This window comes from Nyctereutes procyonoides, unplaced genomic scaffold (genome assembly GCF_905146905.1).
Source record: "Nyctereutes procyonoides isolate TBG_1078 unplaced genomic scaffold, NYPRO_anot_genome, whole genome shotgun sequence".
In the NCBI taxonomy this organism is placed as follows: domain Eukaryota; kingdom Metazoa; phylum Chordata; class Mammalia; order Carnivora; family Canidae; genus Nyctereutes; species Nyctereutes procyonoides.
In genome coordinates this window covers 15016948-15037817 of record NW_026575160.1, presented here as the reverse complement: position 1 = coordinate 15037817, position 20870 = coordinate 15016948, and the positions used below count along the sequence as shown (strand labels likewise).

At 43.8% G+C, this 20870-nt stretch overlaps 1 protein-coding gene across 1 annotated transcript in view; it reads left to right on the top strand.

Moving 5' to 3' along the window:
- Nucleotides 1-1519: 1519 nt before the first annotated feature.
- JAZF1 (JAZF zinc finger 1) overlaps nt 1520-20870 on the top strand; it is a 334668-nt gene continuing 315317 nt past the window's right edge. The window contains exon 1 of the mRNA XM_055314523.1: nt 1520-1865. Coding sequence (XP_055170498.1) covers nt 1751-1865 — 115 coding nt within the window. The 5' untranslated portion in view covers nt 1520-1750. The remainder of the gene's footprint in view (nt 1866-20870) is intronic.

Sequence of the window (20870 nt, the reverse complement as noted above, 5' to 3'; positions counted from 1 at the left end):
CAGTCTCCAGCCAACCGGGTCGCTGGCGCATTATCAGGCCCACCCAGGCCCTGCCCCCACCCGCAAATGGGCCCAGGAAACCATTCTTGGCACCAAACTGAACTTCAATGACACAACGGCCCCGGGCCTCATCCAACCCAACTCTCATCTCAGCACAAGGCTGTCACCCTGTGAGCTGGGTAAGAAGAAATGGGAGAGAAGGAGAAATGCCATGGATGAGGGAACTAATCATCCCTAATCACTGTGACTGTCAGATTATAAAACTTTTGTGGTGTTTTTACTCTAAAAACTCATATGGAAACTGTTGTGTTGACAATCATATTATTAGTAATAATATGGGAGATGACTATAGTTTATGGAGAGGGAAATACTATTTCTGTACATATCTGCACCAGAGGCAAGTGAAATTTGTCCTAAGGAAAAGTGCTAAATTCAGTGTGCCTGTATTAATTTTAAAAATGCACTGTTGGGTCGTAAGCTGCCGATAATGTGTAATGTTCCTCAGGCACCTGGAAAAGTGCTATAGGAGATCACACACTCCACAGGTCAAAATATGAGTGCAACGGGGGGAGGGGGGCCAGAAAGCAATAGATTCTTAGCAAAGTACTAGTTTGGGGGGATGCTACCAAATTCAACTGAAGTGCTTAACTGGTCAGTGTTTGGGTTTAAATGTTCACCGAATAGTGTAATCAAGATTGACTGGAAGAGTCTTTTCTCTTTTAAATGAAGAGTAAATATGTCCCTTGACCCTGTTTTTACTCCTTTTAGCCTTAACCAATGCACTGTCCTTTCTGCTGATGGTCTTGCTCCCAGAGACACAGATGAGTCAATTCCCAGACCTGAGCTGGAGCAGTGGGGGGCTACAATTTGGGGGAACGAAATCATTTTAGTTTTTGTTCTCCCAAAAAGGAGCAGGGAGGATAACAAACGTGGTACTTTATGTAAAACACGGGCAAATGCACTTGACAATCGAAGAAATCTATTTTGAAATTTAAATAAAGCTAAGATTTTCTTTTGGCCTAGAGGGAAATTTCATTAAAATCAATTAGTTAGTACAAACCTCCAGAGAAAATGACTAAAAAAAAAAAAAAAAGTTTAAAGAGTAAGGTGCACACAATTCCCTTTCCTGGGTCCCCTGTGAATGTCAGTGTCACACCTAGACAGGTGGCCAAGTGCAAACAAATGTCCCCGCGTGGTGCCTGGGTGACTCCCGGAGTTCTCAGGGCGGGATGCGCGTGTAATTAATAGACGTGTATATGTCACGAATGTCACAGCCAGAAGCGAGGAAGCTCCAAGCAGGTCGCATGTATTGCCAACTGTGAAGGGCAGGCCGAGGGAGATAAAGTTGGTGGCAGGAGCTCGCAGGTGAGGCCTCGGTCGGGGAGCCGCGGTTGGGGCCGCACAGCTGTTGCCGCGCGCCCTGGTCCCTCCTCCCAGCTGCGGCGGCCTCCCCGCCCGCGCCCGCGCGCCCGCCCGCCCCCGCCCCCCGCGCTCCCGCCGCCGCCGCCGCCTCCCGCCGCCGCCTCCCTCGGCCTCCCGGTCTCTCCTCGCTCTCCGCCGCCGCTCCGGCCCCTCTCCCTCCGTCCCGCTCTCTCCGCTCCCCTCACCCCGCCTCTCTCCCCCTCCCCCAGCCCCTCCTCTCCTCACCCCACCCTGCCTCCCTCCCTCCTCCGCCTGCCTCCCTCCCTCCCTCCGCCCGCCGGCCCGGCGCTCGCAGAGCCGACACCAGGGGGGCTCTCGATGTAGCACCATGACAGGCATCGCCGCCGCCTCCTTCTTCTCCAATACCTGCCGATTCGGGGGCTGCGGACTCCACTTCCCCACCCTGGCCGACCTCATCGAGCACATCGAGGACAACCACATCGGTAAGCGGCCCGGGGGTGGGCGGGGGTGCCCGGCGCGCGGAAACTCCTGCCCAGGCGAGAACCCAGGATGGCCAGGGGCGGCGGGGAGGGAGGGCGTGTGCGAGCCCGGGCGCGGGGCGCGGGGCGCGGGGTGCGGGGGCGCCCCGAGGTGGGGGGCCGGCGGCCGGCGGGGCTGCGGGACCCCGGGGGGCGTGCGCGCCGGCGGCGGCCAAGCGGTGGGAGCGGGGCTGCGCGGCGGCGGGGGGCGGCGGGGGGCTGCGGCGGCGGCGGCGGGGGGGGCGGGGGCGCGGGGGCGCGGGGCGGGGGCGCGGGGCGAGGGCGCGGCGGGCCGGGCGCCGGGCGGGGGCGCGGAGTTAGTTGGCCCGGGGGTCGGGGGGGCGGGCGCTGCACGCCGCCCGCTGCTTCCGCCCGGGCTGGAGCTGTCAGGGCTCGGCGGCGGCTGCAGCGGCCGGGAGGTGGGAGCGGGGCGGGGGGGCGGGGGTGGCTCCACCGCGGCAGCCATTCCGCTTCCTCCTCCCGCCGCCGCCGCCACTGCGTCCTGTCAGCGCGGGTTGCTAGGTGTGGTGCGTCGGGAGGGGGCGGGAGCCCGGGCCGCGGGCGGAGGACGCGGCTGCAGCCCGGGCTCCCCGCGCCGCGGGCTCGCTCGGCGCGGCGGGGGACGCCGTCCTGGGCACCCCGGGCAGCCGGGCCCCCGGGCACCCTCCCCGGCCTGGCGCGGACGCCGGGGCGCGGCGGGCTGAGGTCCCGGGGGCGCCCGCGGGCCGCGCCCAGCGCCCCGGGCCGGGCGGCCGCGGAGGCCCCCGCGGCTGTGTCTGCTGCAGAGCGATCCCGGGGCCGGGGCCGGGGCCGGGGCCGGGGCCGGGGCCGGGCATCCAGAGGCGCCCCGGCTCGGAGATTTGCCTTTCAAATGGTGCTAGGCCCGAGGGGCGCCGGCTGCGCCCGGGAGCGGCGGCGGCGGCCTGCGCGGAGCCGGGGGCGCGGGGGACTCGCGGGCCGCGGGGGAGGGGCCGCCGCCGCCGCCGCATTCTCGCCCGGCCCGGGACCCCCCCACCCCGCCCGGGCGGGGCGGGGGGCTTTCAACAAGTCCCTGAATTCGCTCGAGTCCCAGCACGCATTTACAGACTCCTCCTATCCGGAGTCCCTGCGAGGGGAGAGGGTCGGGCTCCCCTGGCTCCGGCGATCCAGCCACCTGCAGAAGGTGTGGCTGGCGCCCCCGAGACGACCTGTGCGGGCTGGAAGGTGCGGGGACCGCGCGGTGTCCCTTCGGGGCCGTCCGATCCCGAGGACCTGCAGATTAACCCCAGAAATTCATTTCCAAACGAATGCTGGGGAATTCATCCATGTGGATGCAACTCACGTTTCTGCAAAGTTGTGAGAATAAATCACGACTGCTGTGTATTTATGCAGGAGTAAAATGAGGCCGAGCCTCCTGCCCCTTTGCTTAGGATAATGCTTTTTCTCTTTGCACACAGTGGGTGCCTGATAAGCGTTGATTGCTAGTTTAGCATAGGATAACGAAGGGCGGGGGGCATCCGGAGTGGGAAGGAATCATTGAAAATGTCTACCGAATGTCTTTCAACTGATAATCCTGATGAGTAAGTTGTCCAGGTTTTGAGACCTAAAAAGTTTTAAGACGTCCGTACCCTCCATCCCCTCTGATAGAGGTGGGAGGGAAAGAACTAGGCAAGTTTTGGTCGTCTTGAAAGCAGGAATTTAATGGAGTAACAAATTTGCTGATTCATATCATCATTGAATAGCTGGAACCGAAGGTACTTAAAGGATAAATCAGATTTTTCATGATGGGCAGTTTGAAGTAATACTAAAACCCCCGTAATGCAAAGCTCCAATGGAAATTTTGTCAGTTCAAGTTCCTTTCCTTTCAATAATAAATAGGAAATAATAAAAACAAGCAAATAAGTATGTCATTATATAAATATATAAATAAATAATGTTTCCCGACTTTGAGAGGGCTGCTATTGCATACCTCATTATTCACTTTCACTAAGAGTTACTTCAGGATAAACTATAATTAATGTAAGGTGAGTTCATGATTTTTCCACATTGCCTGCCTACTTGGATGGGTGGCTAAAAGAAAATATCAGTTATACTTATTAAAATGTGTTAAAGGCAGTTATCCTTCTTGATTTAGTTTGTAATCAATTAGATGATTTTAAATGGTTGGTGGTTCGAAAGAGCTTTTTAAGCTCGCAGGAATTGTCTTTAGTATTGGGTAAACATTTTTAAAGAGGGTTAAAGGTTCTGTATATTTTCTGAAACTCAGCTTTTAAGCAATGGTCATCCCCAAAGGGCTACTCTTTTCTCTTAATTAAAATATTGAAGAATTAAGTTTATAACAATAGTTATGACTTCGGCACACTGTGTGGCAAGGCTAACAATGACTGTACTTTGGAATTAGTTTAAAACCAGCCAGCTTTATGGAAAATAAATGCTAAAATGGACAAGCACTTGAAATTCCCAGAGTGAAGACATGAACTTAAAACTATTGAGTGCCTCTGCTGAGCAGAGGCCCTTTGCTTTTTAAAGATAGCCCCGAATGCACAAATAAGAATTGACCTCAAGAGGAGTAAAAACATCCTGATTAGTAGGCATTGACACGTAAATAAACTTGCTGAGGGGCATCTGTGTGCAGATATATCAGACCAAGCATTTAGTGAAAGTTCTTTATGTGTGTTGTTAAGCGGTATTTATTGTTTGTGGTTCAGTCTGTAAAGTTTTGGAGGCAGATGGTTATTTTTCAGGTGTCCGTGTTATTGAGTGGCCGCATTAAAAAGGTGCATGCAAGGACCACTGAAAGATTTATTTTAATATTATCTTTGATTTTTTTTTTCACAGAGCTTGTTATTTAGCAATCATAAAAGTATTAGAAATAATGCTTAGGTGGAAGTTCCATCTTGAGGACCATTCTGAGTTATTGCAACTTAACCACTAGTCAAAATCCTTAAGCCAGTAGTCACATGAAGGTCTGTGGGACTATGGCCTGTTTCTTGCTTGACAGATTTTTCAAGGCCTTTGGTGTGCAAGGCCCATAGTTTTCATTATAATTGTAAAGCTTAGTTCATATTAATTAAGAACATTAAGTGGCAAATAGCTGCTGTCCTGTTAAAATGTGCATTTAGCTGTTTTTTACCTGTACCCATAGGAACAAGGATTTGGGGCTGTAGAACCAAGGGAAGTGTGATTTTTTTTTTTTTTTTTTTTACCCCTATTCTCTGTCTTTGCTCTCTTCCTCCTAGAAGAGCACAGCACTTGCATTTCCGTGTTGGTCCTTGCCTTTCTTCTCTGGTCTAGTACTGGAGCACCTGTCTCCATGTACAACCCTGCTATCCCAGCTGAAGCCGTCCCCTCAACTTGAATTGCCTAGAAATCCCATAGCCCTGCAATTGTGAAGTGTTTCTCAATCAGCTTTGCTCTCCATTCATTCATAGCCCAGCTCCGTTTCCTGGAGACGGGAAAAGCTGATCAAGATTTGTTTGCTTCTTACTGTGAGTAGATACTTGAGTTTGTAGAAACACTCTTGACATGCACATCCTAGATAGGTAAAGCTAAACTGGTAACTAGGCATCACAGAAACATCAAGGGCACTAAATTTAGCACTGAAGGTCAATGTCACAGACTCATGAAATGCCTGGTCTGTCTGTGCATCTCAGTGCTGAGAAGTCTTTTGGCTTTTGGTCTCAGAAGGGGAAGTATTTAAGCATTCCTGGTAGATTTGATTGTCTGGTACATTTGTAAAAGTACCTCTGCATATTAAGTTTATTTATGTAATAATACCTATTTAGCATCTGTTTTGTGCTAGGCATAGTTCTAGGCCCTTGGTATTTTTTGGTGAACAAAGATCCCAACTTTGGAGAATTTATATTCTGGTGGTGGGAGATAGATATAGTAAATAATCACCATAAAAATAAATAGGATATTGAAAGGTGGTTATGGAAAGAGATTAGAGCAAGCTAAGGTGGATTGAGAGGAGGAAGTGTTAGAATTTTTAATTGGTTGATCAGGGTATGCTCACTGAGAAGCTAATCCAAAGGTGATCCAAAACTTTCACAGAAGGAAGTTATCCATAAGGACATACAGGGAACATCAGGATCCAGGTAGAGGGAACAGACAGCACAAAGGCCTGGAGGCAGACCACACCTCTTAAACTGAAACAGAGAATCTGACCTAATTCAGTTATTCTTGTGATGGTACTGAACTAAAAGGTCATATAGAACATTCCACAGATGTTGGGAGCCTCAGCTTTGCTATCGTTGTCTCAGATTTTCCTGTAGAGGCCCCATTAGGAGATGAAATATTGTTGACCTACTATCTTGCAGTAGCTATGACTTGGGTTTTGTTTTGCTTTTTGTTTTAAAATATTTTATCACAGAGAGCAGAGACACAGGCAGAGAGAGAAGCAGGCTCCCTGTGGGGAGCCCAATGTGGGGACTTGATCCCAGGATCCTGGGATCACAACCTGAGCCAAAGGCAGACACTCGACCACTTAGCCACCCAGATGCCCCGATTTGGTGGTCTTTGACCTTGAACGTCAGCAGGTTTCTTGTGAGTTTCTATTCCTTAGTTTCCTCATTTCCAAAACCAAGGTGATAAATCCATGCAGCTTCATTTCAGAGGGTAGATTTGTAAAACCATCTAATTAGTAAAGATCAAATTCCCTGGAAAGAAAAGTAAGGTAGTTACTGTACTGCCAATAATGTAGAATTTGGCTCTAACAATAGTTTAGTAAATATTTGCATTATCTTCTAAAAGTAGCACCATAGTGTGCTAAATAGATGGCTATATGTATAATAAGTAGCAGGTCCTTTTTATTCCCTCTTTATAGGTGAGCACACGGAGGCATAGAAAGGTTATCAAACTTGCTTTAAGTTTGGCCATGGCTGGCCAACTGTGGACTGGAATTTGGATTTCAGACCGGTAGCAGAGCTGGGCCTATGCCAAATTGCCAAATGAGTGATGAACTCTACTCTTCCTCTAGACACAATTGGTCTGTATTTCCACCTTCAGAAAGTAGCTCTGAGCTCTTGAAGTGAGGATCACCTGAGAGGCAGCATAGTGAACACAGCATGTTTGGGTTTGAATATACACCTCGGATAATTGCCGGTCATTTGACCAGGGACAAATGGCATAACAACACTTTGCCTCAGTTCCTGCCTCTGTACGATGAGGATGGTAATAGCACCTCCCCCATGCAGTGGCTAGGAGGATTAAGTGAGCTAATAAGTGTACTCAATTACAGTACAATCACCCAATTTCTTGCCATTTTGTGTATTTACCTAATAAGTATGTTTGTAATCCTGCTCTGAAAGTCTACAGTAGAGGTTAACAGAATGTGGGTTGTGTCCATCTACCGCTATGTGAAACCATCAGGCCCTTCCCAGGAAAGGTTGAGAATAGGAAATGGGAAACCCTTCTGCAGCATTGGGGTTGCAGACTCTGGCCACTTTCTGTTCTCTGTGGCCACAGGTACTTCAGATGCTGGCGGAGGCCTTTGCCACTGTGGACTGGAAAGTGGTGTCAGGGCCAGTGGCTTCCAACATGGCCTTTCCTGGTAGCCTGTATTTATTTGGAAAAACCTGGGATTAGAAAGAAGCACTGTGCTTTGAGCTTGTGGGCACATTCTTTATGAGGACATTTCCTGTGGGGAGAAGGAATGACTGAATGAGTAAATGAATGAATGAAAGGCTTGTCACTGCCTGCCCAGCTCTTTGCCTGCACCCTGTGGCTTGCCGGCAAGATGCCCTGCTGCTCCCTCCCACGGTTCACAAGAAGGGCCCAGGTACAGAGCCAGGCGAGGTTTCAAGTGCATGCGTGTGTGTGAGTGCATGTACAGACCATCCACAATGTGGGGGAACCCGAAATCTAAAACTTCATAGCCTTCTCCAAAACAGTTTTCCATTTAGCCAGTTCTCAGCCGTAAACAGTCCTGTCCCCCTTTATGGAACATTGCTGGTGAACCTTCTGTCTCATAGATTTCACAAGCCTCTGATTTTTTTTTTCTTGTGATAGTGTCCATGTTTTCTGATGTGTGACTGAGATGCACAGACAGAAAAACTGCCTGCAACTGACTGACTGGGTTGGCCAAAGCCTCCATATTTGGAAAATAGCTTCCTTTAGATGGCTTGTACTTTGGAGACCTCTCCCACCGTGACAATACTAGAGATGCAAACTGATGGGCTGTTTGCAGGAAGCCTGATTCTTCCCCACTGATGACAGTGAAGAAGCCTCAAGGCTGGAGCAGGCTGGTGACACTTGATGAGAGGGCCTTTCCTAGCATTGTCTCGAAGCCAGAGGCCTTGTGTTTTAGACTGAGATCTGAGAGACAGGACAATGCTATCAACCCCCTTAAATATCCTCCCTTTTTTCCTGGCTTTTGCTTTTAGGACAAGAACCATACCCCACATTTCTTTACATTTCTCTCCCTCCATCCCATCCTTACTCCTGCCTGCAGATTTTGACAGTGCTGACATGGACTGGATGCTACTGAACTTGCTGGGTTTAAAAGAACACATTTTGTTTCGTGATGAAGTAATAGGTTTGTTCCATGTTGATCTTGCTCAAGTGTTGAATAGCACATGTTGTTTATTTAGAATCTGAAAATCAGAAACTGCAAATGTCAGAAATTTATTGAATGTTTGTTTGGAAACGAGCAAGCCTTTCAATTGTAAGATGCTAAATCGATTTAAAGAAAATTCTCTCTTCCCCCTTGCACTAAATGCTGCAGTGTTGCAGTGGTTTTCACCTATTATTTATTTATTTTTTTAAAGGCCAGCTGCAAGCAGGGACTGCATTAATGGATGTTCTCTTTGAGGATGAAGTCTTCCCAGTAGCTCTCTCTCCACTCTGGCAGGAGTCAAAGCGACTGTTCTTGGGTCACTAACTCCAGACTCTCTGTCCAGCATTGATAGTCTCCTAATGGCAGAGTGGCCCTTGCCTGATTCAGCCGCTGGCCTCCCAAAGAAAGCCCTGTTCATTGTCTGCCAGGCTATAATGGTGACTTTCTTCTGAGATGGACCTCTTTGAAGGGACAAGATCCAGATGCCATGTTTTAATTATTAACATGGCACATCTCACTGTTTTTTTGGTATTATATAGAGAATTAATATATAGATAACTCTACAGATAAATGACATACAGAGTATATAAAATACATATGTGTGTATAATACATATCTAAATAATATATTTTTACATGTATGAATATCTCTACACCCACATGGATATATGTGTGTACATATATATGTGTGTGTGTATATTTATATGTGTGTTTATAATACATATATACATTTATATCTTTACTTACTCTGTGTCCCCACTGAGCAGGGAGCCTGATGTAGGACTCTATCCCAGGACCCTGGGATCATGACCTGAGACAAGGACAGACCCTCAACTGACTGAACCACCCGGTGCCCCTACCATACACATTTTTGAGTGCTTACTATATGCTAGTTCTTAAGACACTACTTCCTTGTTTCCAAGGAATTGAAATGTATTTGGAAAGATCAGATATATACAGACTGAGATAAATGATGAGTAATAGAGACCATAGAGGCAGATTTATTGTGAAGCTAATGAAGCTCAAGCCCTAAGGCCCCACACTTGTACAATCCATGTTTCACCATTGATGTATACGCGCCTAGGACCCACAGAGTCCTTTCCAAGGTCCTGGAGGAGCCCTAGCAGTATGTGCAGTCCTGTGTTCTTAGGATCATAACATGTTGTAAAATTTGAAAAAGCAAGATTAACAGCAGTTGGCTGACAGTTTTCTTTTCTACTCTGACTTCCCCTCTGTAACGTATCTCTTTGAGTTCAGTGACTTGGGAGTTGAGAGTATTTTTGAGATATAGCTAGGGAGAAGTTGAATTTGGGACATACTTAGTTTGGGTTTAGTGGTATACATTTCTATGATTCATGGTCATCTCTGTGTCTGAGTTATAGCCATCCAAATATGGGAATCACTTCCCAGGAACACCTGTCCACTGTGCCGGCTCACCTGGGGCCCTTACACAAAGGGGTGGGGCTGAGGTAGTATTGTAGTATAAATGTGTACTATATCTATCAGTAGGTATTAGTTTGAAATGTATGGAAGAAGCTAGTCTGGAAAATTCTTTTGTTTGTTAAATGTGTAAAATTCTAAGTAGGGAGTTCAGTTCTTATCTAAGTTAGTTACCACGGAAGTTCCTGTTAGGAATATACTCAGTAATGCAATATAACATGTAATATATAATATCATATATTATATATTATGTTATTTATATATTATAAAATTATATATAATTATATATAATGCAATGTGAGATATTAGTATACATTTATAAATGCACTGTTGTTTTTTATAGAAATTCTGTGTTTAAGTTTCTTGCTCATTTGATACAAGTGTGTGTGTATCAACAACAAAAAATATTGGCAACAAAGTGGTTAATGAATGTCTTTATGTTGATAAAGAATATCTGAAGTCAGTCAAGTCTTTCATTTACAAGAAAGCTTGAAAATGCCCTGAATTCTTGTGGTTCATATATAAAAGAAAGTTAATAAAGGTGTTTACAAGTTTGCCAGTGATCCTAAAAATTTATACGGCTTTACCAAAAAGGAGCTGTGAGGCTAAAAGTAACTTTTCTGAATTATCAATAATTAAAAATAAGTACTGATCACCCACACTTGGGTAAAGACTGATTTATGTTCGCACCTTATAGAAAATGATATTAATAAAAATCATTGGCATATGAGAAGTAACCAAAGAATATGAAGCCCAAAAGAAGTATTTATAGCAGTGTATCAGGTGGGTAATTCACATACTAGTTTCTTATTCTGGATATTGATTTTGTGATGTTTTGGTAATGTTAGCTTTTAAAATTTTGTATTTTATTGTGATTTCTTAATCTAAATAAATGATAATTGTTGTAACCGTTTTGTATTTGTAACTTTTTTTTTTTTTCCCATAAAGAGTCTAAAGCTTCAGGCCTCACAAAACATGGATCCATTTCTTGGTACCAGTTAGGGAGTCACTACCATGTGCTAGAGATTGTACTAACCAATTTTCATACAATATTTAATTCACCCTCATTGTAAGTCTATGAAATAAACATTGCCCTATCCTAGAAGTACTTCCAGTTTGGAGTTAAATATACTACCATAGTAGTTACATACATTATCTAGTGAAATATGAACCGGAATGTTTATTTTGGTAAGGTTATAAAACAGAGATTTTTTCCTTCAGAACAAAAAGCCTCTCTTACCTCAGAAAATAGCATTATTATCATTGGCCCTTCCATGTTTGTCCTGTGACACCTGCTCACCATACTTCCATGTAATCACTTGTATACTTTGCCTCCCACCAAAGTACAGCCCCTCCCTGGAGGATGGGCCTGGCCATGTTCATAGCCTCTTCCTCAAGAAATGTTTTCAGAAATGAAATGAGAATAAAAATTGAGAAATGCTTTGGATGTTGAGAACAGTAAGTTCCAAGGTAACTTTGGGTGGTGAAAAACATCTTTGAAGCTAATCTTCTTTGGAAGTGTGTATGTATATATATGAGGAATAATATGTTTATGTGCTCAGATGTATATTTGTATGGCAGACACAAATAACAGTTATGCAGCTGGCCCAGGGGGTTTATATTAAGGGAATTTGAAGAAGACTTTCTCTTTTTTAGGGAGATATGAAAAAGAAATCCATGTCTTTATTTTCACAGTTGGGAATTGAACTTGTTTAGGCTTGTTCCATGTTGAGGATATTATGAAGCTTAGTTAAATGATTCCTTGCCTTGCCTACCATATGTGGTTGCCTAGAACATTCTAGGACTTAATGCTAGGACAAAAGCATATATTGCTTCCTCTTCCCCCTTTTCCTGGGGCAGTTTGGTATAAAGGAGGCTGGGGGCTGGGGTCAGGAGAAGCTTGGACTGTGAAGCAGGACAGAATCAGATTTTTTTTTTAAGATTTTATTTATTCATGAAAGAGAGAGAGAGAGAGAGAGGCAGGCAAAGACACAGGCAGAGGGAGAAGTAGGCTCCATGCACGGAGCATGATGTGGGACTCAATCCCGGTCCCCAGGGTCATACCCTGGCAGAAGGTGGCACCAAACCGCTGAGCTATCTGGCTGCCCCAGAACCAGATTTTTTTTAAAAAAATTATTTACTTATTCATGAGAGACACAGAGGCAGAGGGAGAGGCAGGCTCTGTGCAGGGAGCCCAATGCAGGACTCCATCCCAGGAACCTGGGCTCACGCCGTGAACCGAAAGCAGACGCTCAACCACTGAGCCACCCAGGTGCCCCCAGAACTGGATTTTGAATCTTGAATCCAACTACCTTTTAGCTTTTTTAATTTGGACAGTTCTGACAGTCTTCTTGTTTGTATAGAATAGTAACAACAGCTACTGTTTATTAAGCACCTACTAGTGAGGCACAGGAAAATTGCTTTTTATGCATTGCTTAAGAATGCCACATTTGTCCCATTTGACATGAGACAGGCTAAGACATAGAGCAATTAATGTAGCTTATAGTACACAGCCAGTAAAATGCTCAGGGAAGTAGACTTTGCTCTCAAGTGTCCTCCTGTGCCTTAGTACCTGCTTATACAGCCTTAGTTGTGCCCCAGTACAAGATATTTACATTTTAATAAAAGACTCTTGTATGCCTGTTACTCATACAGAAGAAACGTTGGATTTCCAAAGGCAGCAATTTGGATTGTTGGGGAGATACTTTGATGCGTTCTGGTAGAAATAGAAATGTTTACAAGGGCACTGGGGTGGCTCAGTCAGTTAAGCGCCTCTTGGATTTGGCTCAGGTCATGATCTCACGGTCATGAGATCGAGCCCCATGTCAGGCTCTGTGCTGTGCTGAGCTGAGCTTTGGGATTGTCTCTCTTCTCCTGCTGCTGCTCCCTGCCCTCCCACCCCCACCCTGCACATGCACATGCTCTCTCTCTCTCTCAAAAAAAAAAAAAAAAAAAAAAAAGGAAGGAAAGAAAGAAAAAATAGAAATGTTTCCAGACTACTGAAGAAGAGGTTTATGGTGATTGGGAGGGTCCATGAACATCCATCATCAATAACAGCAATGGAAAGATTAATTTGGCAGTTCTAAAGTGGTTGTAATTATCGAATTGTCTAAAGGTGCTAACTAGTTTTCCCTCCCTCCCGGATACTTAATTATCTGGGGATGGGAGACTCCTGACAGACATAATACCTAACGCTATCCCACACAAACTTCTCTTTTACTTTAGATTTCCAAATGAAAGTATTAGCATTATGTTTAGGTATGTTAATTAGAAAATTTGTTTGGACCAATGATAACTACCAGGACCCAGCTATAAGCACTGTGAATGAAGAGCTGAAACCCTGGGTACATGTAGAGCCCTTTCTGCTGGACACTTCCCTAGTGTCCTTCATAGAAAGAACATTTTTCAGGTCATAATACTTCATCACCAAGCCTTAAACAACTGGTGCAGGAGCACATCTGGACTTAAATTGAAGCACCATTTTTCTTACCTAAATCATTCAGCAAGAGTCTCTTGAATGCTAATTCAGCTGTCTGATTGTCAGTACAGGGTGTAATTATATAAGTAATGGCAAAAGAGAAATCTATAAAGACATTTGTACAGCTTACCATTAAGTAAACTGAACACCATGGCAAGAAGCATCAATAAGCATAAATTATTAAGCCCATGCTTCTTTAAGTATCAAACATCAAATGAAGGAAATGGGGTATTGAAGTTTCTTCATAAGCTAAGTACATATTACAGAAAGCCTTCACCCCAGAAATTCTAGACGAACTTCTCTAGGCCTCTCCTTTCTTCAGTTAATCTTACTTTATTGAGCCCACTGACAGGCCGGTGGACTGTGAACTAAAATTCTTCTTCAGGGCTCAGCAGATATTTCACAGGCATTTCATAGGCTCCAAGCAATCTATGGACAGTTTCAATTTTAAATCTGTACTGAGTAGATCTTTTGATAGGATATTTCTGACACTAGACATCTGGAGTTTGGCACCAACTCATTGGTTGACAGTGTATGCTTAAAATAATGTCTCAATGGTCGGCCTGAGTTGGAAACTCCCTTTTGTATGTTGGCCTCACTTCAGCCCTGAGCACTTTCAGGGGCCCACACCAAAATATCTGTTGTTTATTTATTTTTTTTTAATTTTTTTTTAATTTATTTACGATAGTCATACAGAGAGAGAGAGAGGCAGAGACACAGGCGGAGGGAGAAGCAGGCTCCATGCACCGGGAGCCCGACGTGGGACTCGATCCCGAGTCTCCAGGATCGCGCCCTGGGCTGAAGGCAGGCGCCAAACCGCTGCGCCACCCAGGGATCCCAAAATATCTGTTGTTTAAAGGGAACACCAGACAAGAAATTTGGTTAAGAGACATTAGATATACATTTCATATCAGTTGTTAGAATAAATAATATTTTGTCAAACCTGTAAAGATAATGGTACCTTAAGTACCATTTAATGTAATAAATATTGTAAAGTAATGAGGATTATTCTTATCTGTGGCTTGTGGCAGTCAGTCTTATTGATTTATAGGTCCCTGTATGGCAGTAGCTGACAACATGAGTTTGTCATCAGAATCACATGGGTGAGCCTGGAAAAGAGTAGGGATACCTGGCTCCACCCCCAGAATTTATGATGTGATTGACCTGGGGTGGTCTGGGTCCAAGCACCTTTCAGCGTTGATGCTAATTTGTTGTCAAAGTTGGGAACCCATTGGTTTACACTAATGGAATAACTAGTGGTGCAAATATGGATTTTTTTTAAAAGGGAATAATGCTTTTAAAATGTGTGACTTTTTTTTTGGTTTCAGTTGTATAGGTGTTTTTAGTTTTACTGGAGGCAAGTGTTCAGTGTAGAACAGTTTTGAAGATGTGATACTATCTCAGGTATGCACTCAGAGCAGAAATGCCCAAACTGGGAAACCTCTTTCCTAAATTTCTCAAAGTTGATGTACTCAGGGATACAGTGTTTGTTTGTTTGTTAGAGATTTTATTTATTCATGAGAGAGAGAGAGAGGCAGAGACATAGGCAGAGGGAGAAGCAGGATCCCTGTGGGGAGCCCAGTGTGGGACTTGATCCTGAGACCTCGGGATCACACCCTATCCCCCTGAGCCGAAGGCAGATGCTCAACCACTGAGCCACCCAGGTGCCCCAGTGTTTTGAATGAAATGACCATATTCATTCGATGTAATTGGGAGTGGTGGGGACTCTGGCAAACCAGAAAGAGTCCTTGCTTTGCTTACAAAGGCAGCTGCTACTCACCTGCAGTCCAGTGTTATTCGGTTTGGAGTGTAGGCATCTGTTAGCATATCCTTGTCCTTATTTGGGAGAGAGAAGCTAGGAACTAAGATTTTTACATAAAATCTAGCTTATAATTTTGTTTTGTTTTTAAATTTCCACTTCTTTTCAGGAAATGATTAACTGTTTTTTTAAAATGAAAACTTTGTGACTTCAAATTCTTCCTTTATACAAAATTCTAAAAAATGAGCCTTAATCCTAAAAATATATTAGGATCATTATTGGGTACATTTTCTTCCACTGAGGAAAAGAAACAGGACCATCCTGCAAGTGTTCTTTGTGGCAAATAGATGATTTCGAACAGATGGATTTGAGCACTGTATTACTGAAAAGTCAGAAGGAAACTTCAAAGTGATCTAGTCCAACTAGCTAATTCCATAGAAGAGGCCAAGGAGGTTAAAGTCATGAGTGGTGCTTGGCCAAGAGGAGCAGAGAGAGCCACAGTAGAACAGGGATCCAGCCTGTGGCTGTTGGAGCCAACTTACCTCACTTGGGATCCTGGCTTTGTTCCTTCTGTCGAGTTTATGACCTCTCTGTGTCCCCTCCTTTTTTTCATCTCTAAAATGGGAATGCTAGTATGTATCTCAAGGTTTCGTGAGACACCATATTTATTTGGTGTGTTGGCTGTTGGAACTCTGGTGAATTCTGAAGGGAAGAAAGCTTTCCAGTGAGCCCCCTTCATTGCCTTCTGGAGGAAGCTGTGTGGGAGGCTTTCCTGTGGAGTGAGTAGCTGTACTGCCCTGAACCCTGCTGACTGTGTGACCTTGGTCAATGTTATTTAACTCATCTGGACCTCAACTTCTGTCAGATGAAGATAGTATTTATCTCAGAGTGTTCTTAGGAGAATTAGATACAAACATGCATATGAGGGGCCTGGCGGCTAAGGAAGCATCCTGTAAATATGAACGCTAATACTGTTGTACCATTTTCCTGTATCCGTGATGATGCCGCCAGTGCCACATTCCGCAGATTCTTGTCCTCTTTATGTTTCCATAATATGATGGAAGAAGAAGAATCAACATAACATTACACATTTCTGTTTTTTGTTAAGCATTTTTACTTTGAGATATTTGATGAAATTTGATTTTGCTGGTAAGAGTTTTGGTTTGTATTTGTGTAAGTCATACTGAGTGGTCATAGGAATCCATGAGCTGTTAAAACATTCCACACGCAAATTCTTGCTGTTTCAAAATATACCAGCCTTAATTTAGTATTGTTTATCCAGATTTAAGTTTTTGAGATGTTAGATCATGTGATTAGAAAAATGACTTCCATATTTGATAAATACAATTTTCCATTTGGGATAAAAGGCATTTTAAGAGTCTAGAGAGGTTTATTAAACTATATAAACAGAAAACATAATTTTTTCATGTTGTACCAAGTAAGCAATGGAAAGACAGGAGATGACTTTGTATGTATTGTTTGTAAAGATTTATTGTGAATCATTCGAAAGGATTTGTGGGGCTTTTGTATAGCAGTCCAAAAATATGCCTATAGGAACCTAACCAGATGCCATGCTCTCCTGGTTAAGTGGCTGTGCATCTCTTTAATAACAGTCCTTGAAATGTCACATACTCAAATGCTGGGAGCTTCTCTGGGAAGTTCCAGACTAGGCCTTGTTTTAGAAGGTCGAGTGGCAATAGTTGAGTTGTGTACTGATTGCAGAGAATATTGAACTTCTTTGTTTCTAAATGGTATTTGACAATGACTGAAATCATTTTCAGTCCTACAGAATATGCTGCCAGTGGTTTTCCCCCTTTAAGAGTGTGCTGAGATCTGATAGAGTTCACCAGCTGGTCCAGGCTTCTGGGACTTATCTGTAGTTGAATATGAAAAGAGTTTTTAACTTTATCATTCAGGGTCCCTTTAGTTATTTTCTTTCTCCCTCCCCGTGGATTCTATGCATTGAAAGATTTTTTTTCTGACAATCTGATTTAATAAGTAAATGCTTTCTTTTTCTGTTTTTTTTTTCTTCCATGCAGCAACTTCTAAGACTCCCCTTTATATATTTAGTAAATATTTATTGAGTTCAAACTATGCAGACACTGTCCAGGAGCTGGGGTACTGTAGTGAACCATACAGAATCTGTGCTCAGGGAGCAGTAAGAAAAAACACAAATCCATAAGATAACTTCAGAGTCATAAGGTGAGGATGAGAAGACATGTTGAGAGGCCTATTTGAGAGGTTTGGGATGGCTTCTGAGAGGAAGGCATCTCTGAAGGGACCTGAACAAAGTAGGGGCTTGAAGGAGCCATTTGGGTCTCAGAGGGAAGAGTGTTCCAGGCAGAAGGACCAGCAAGGACAAAGGGTCAGAGCAAGAGTGTCTGGTGTGTTTGAGGACCAGCAACAAGGCTGGCTGGTGTAGTGGGAGGAGATGGAGAAAGGAGGAAGTGGTAGGGGACAGAATGGGAGCCACCATCAGGGCCTCCACATGAAGACCTGTCAGCCAGAGTCACCAAATGGAGTTAAAATAATTCCAGCCACGGGGAGCCTGGCTTGTAAGTCTTGGAATATGTGACTCTTGATCCTGGGGGGGGGGGGGGGGTGAGTTTAAGCCCCACATTGGGGGTAGATTGTACTTAAAATTTTAAAAATCTTTAAAAAATTAATTCCAGCCTCAATAATGATGTAAGATGTTGTACAGGTTTATTATGGTTATAGTTTCCACTATACTTTCTGTAACATTTAGGTCACTCAGGGACTCCATTACTTCCTGCAAAGCTCCTTAGGGATCTGGGAAATTAACCAGCTCTTGATTTCTTCAAATCCAGTTCACTTTTTGTTCAATCCTAATATTTCAAAATCTATATTGAAATATAAATTTTTGACTAATATAATTCATGAAGCATTTGCTATTTTACTTTGGAGTGGAAGTGAAAACAAGGATTATCAATTTTCATGATATGTTAGACAATAATGTTTGGTACAGTTCCTAAACTCTGGTCACCTATAGATTTCTTTAAAAATATTTTTCAGTAGCTTCATGAAATCTTGCATAGATTTTAGTGATGGGGGTATTGGCAGAATTGTTGGTGAGGGTAAGCTATGGGGAGAAGAGAGGAGAGGATGATCTTGGCAATAGTAACTTAAAACATATTCACAGAAGGGCAGAAAAGTTACTGAGGGAGATTATAGGGACCATGAGCCTAAAGGTATTATTTCACCATCAGTACCTTTTCTATTCTGAAATTTTAGTATTTTATATGTCTCTTCCATGAAAAATAGATCCTGGTTTGTCTCCCACATCTGTATCATATGGGGAAACATTAGCATAAACATTTCACTGTCAAAATGAGCTTTTGTATTTATTGAGGATCTATGAACCTGTTCTCTACATTCTAACCTGCCAGTATCTTTTTTCAAGTAATTGAGAAATGATGTGTTTTTGGTGACAGGATGCCAGTGCAGTCTGAGGGAATAATCAGAGTGTGCTTTACCCAGAAATATATAGATTTGTACCTGTAATTTAGCCTTTTCCAGTTGATAGGAAATGATGATGCCATTAGTCAGCTATTGCCACAGTAATATAGTATAACAAATTATCCCAAAACTCATTGGCTGTCAACAATAAGCAATTATTCCCATGTTCTATGGCCTACAGCGTGATTCAGCTGGGTCGCTCTGTCAACTCATCCTACGCAGGTTGGGCACAAGCCAGCTGACATGTGTTCATTTTGGGGACCAGGCTGAAGGGCCAGCAGCTACTAGGGGCATGTTCTTCTCATGGTGGACCACTGGAGCACAAGTGCAATACCAAACCAAGGAAGCTCAATAAAAGGCCTCTATTCATGTCATGTCCATAATGTTCCTTTAGCCAAATCAAGTCATGTGGCCAAGCCCAGAATTGATAGAGCAAGGGAGCGGGAGAGATGTGAGCAAACAGTAATCCACTATCACAGATACCGTTTATTATTAGAAATAGAAAAAGTCCAAAAGGATTTGAAATTTAATACAGAAATATAAATTTCCCCTTAAATGATTATAATACTGTGTAAACATTAGATTACTGTCCCTACACCTTCCTAGAGAATGTGGGAAGTATACATTGGGACTTCCCAGTAAGGAATGAATAAGCATTTCACACAGGGAAAGTAAGACTTAAAGAAAGTAACAACAAGGGTGCCTGGCTGGCTCAGTTGATAGGCCATGTGACTCTTAATCTCAGGGTTGTGAGTTCAAGCCCCACAGTGAGTGTGGAGCCTACTTAAAAAAAAAAATTTTTTTTTTAAAGAAATAAAAAGAGAAAAGTAACAAGCAGTTAAAATTATTTTTCCTTAGTCATAAAGAAACGGGGAATCTCCTCTGGTTAGGGATGAACCTTTTCCATTCTGAGGTTATGTAAGAATCCGAAGACTTAGGGTGACTTAGTTAAATGTCTGCTTTTGGCTCAGGTCATGATCTCAGGGTCCTGGGATCTAGCCCCATTTTGGGCTCTCAGTTCAGTGGGGAGCCTGCTTCTTCTCCCTCTGCTGCTTCCTCTGCTTGTGCTCTCTCTTTTGCTCTCAAATAAAATCTTAAAAAAAAAAAAAGAATCTAAAGACTTTAGGGGTGCTTGGGTGGCTTAGTTGGTTAAACTCAACCCTTGATTTCAGTTCAGATTATGATCTCAGGGTTGTGAGATTGAGCTTGTGTGGGGCTCTGCACCCAGTGCAGAGCCTGCTGAAGATTTTCTCTCTCCCTCTGCCCCTCCCCCCATCCCAGCACCTCCTCACCCTTCCCCCCTGCTTTCACTCTCTCTGTCTCAAAAAAAAAAAAAAAAAAAAAAGGAATGAATGAACAGAAGAATTCAAAGACTTTAATTTGGGTGGCCCCATATGCCTGTCTTCTAAGTTCCTTCTAAATTCTGAGCTGTTTGGCAAGGCTGAAAAGATTGGGGACCCTAACTATAATGCCTTTTCCCAGCACAGAGAACTTCAGAGAAGCTTTGGAACTGCCTTGTGGGCTGGATCTTAGGACACTTCTGTTCCCCCGTTCCAAACCATTGTTCCAGAGGATGGGAAAGGGCTGACCTGCCAGTCTGAGACCTCCTTTCCAACTTTACTGTACATCACACCTTCTGGTGGCTGAGGGAATGGTCACTGGTATCAGACACTCCAGGTTCTGGGTGGGCTGCTCTGTGACATTGGGCGACTTACTAAAGTATAATTTTCTCATTTACAAAATGAGAAATGTGATACCTACCATAGAGGGCTGTTATGAGGGCTAAGTAAGTGGTGAGTCCTAGCACAGTGTCTGGCACATGTTAAACATTTAATAAATAATGAGCTGATGCTGTTAATGCTTTATTATTACGTGGTGTAACAGGTACTACAGACGACATTCCATTATTCTTTAAGTATGTCTGTGTTTCCGTACTGGATTGTAAGCCTCCAAAAGGCATGATTCATGGCTCTGTGTTTCATCTCCGTGTCCTCATTCTGCAATAGCACCAAGTTTATGATGTAGGAACGTAAACTGATATTGACTGAATTGTATCCAGACAAGTATCCTCTACCATAAAGCCTTTAGCTCCAAGGACTAGATTGGATTATTCCTAAAAACATAGTTAGTCATTTTTTTTTCCACTTTCACATTTTGCTTAGAAATAAAGAGTTCTGAAGCCATAGGAATGTAAAGGTTGTGAGTTAGTTCCATTCTTTGCCTTTAATCAGACACTTTGTACACACTCAAGGAAGCTGTGGCTTCTTTGTTATAACAGAGC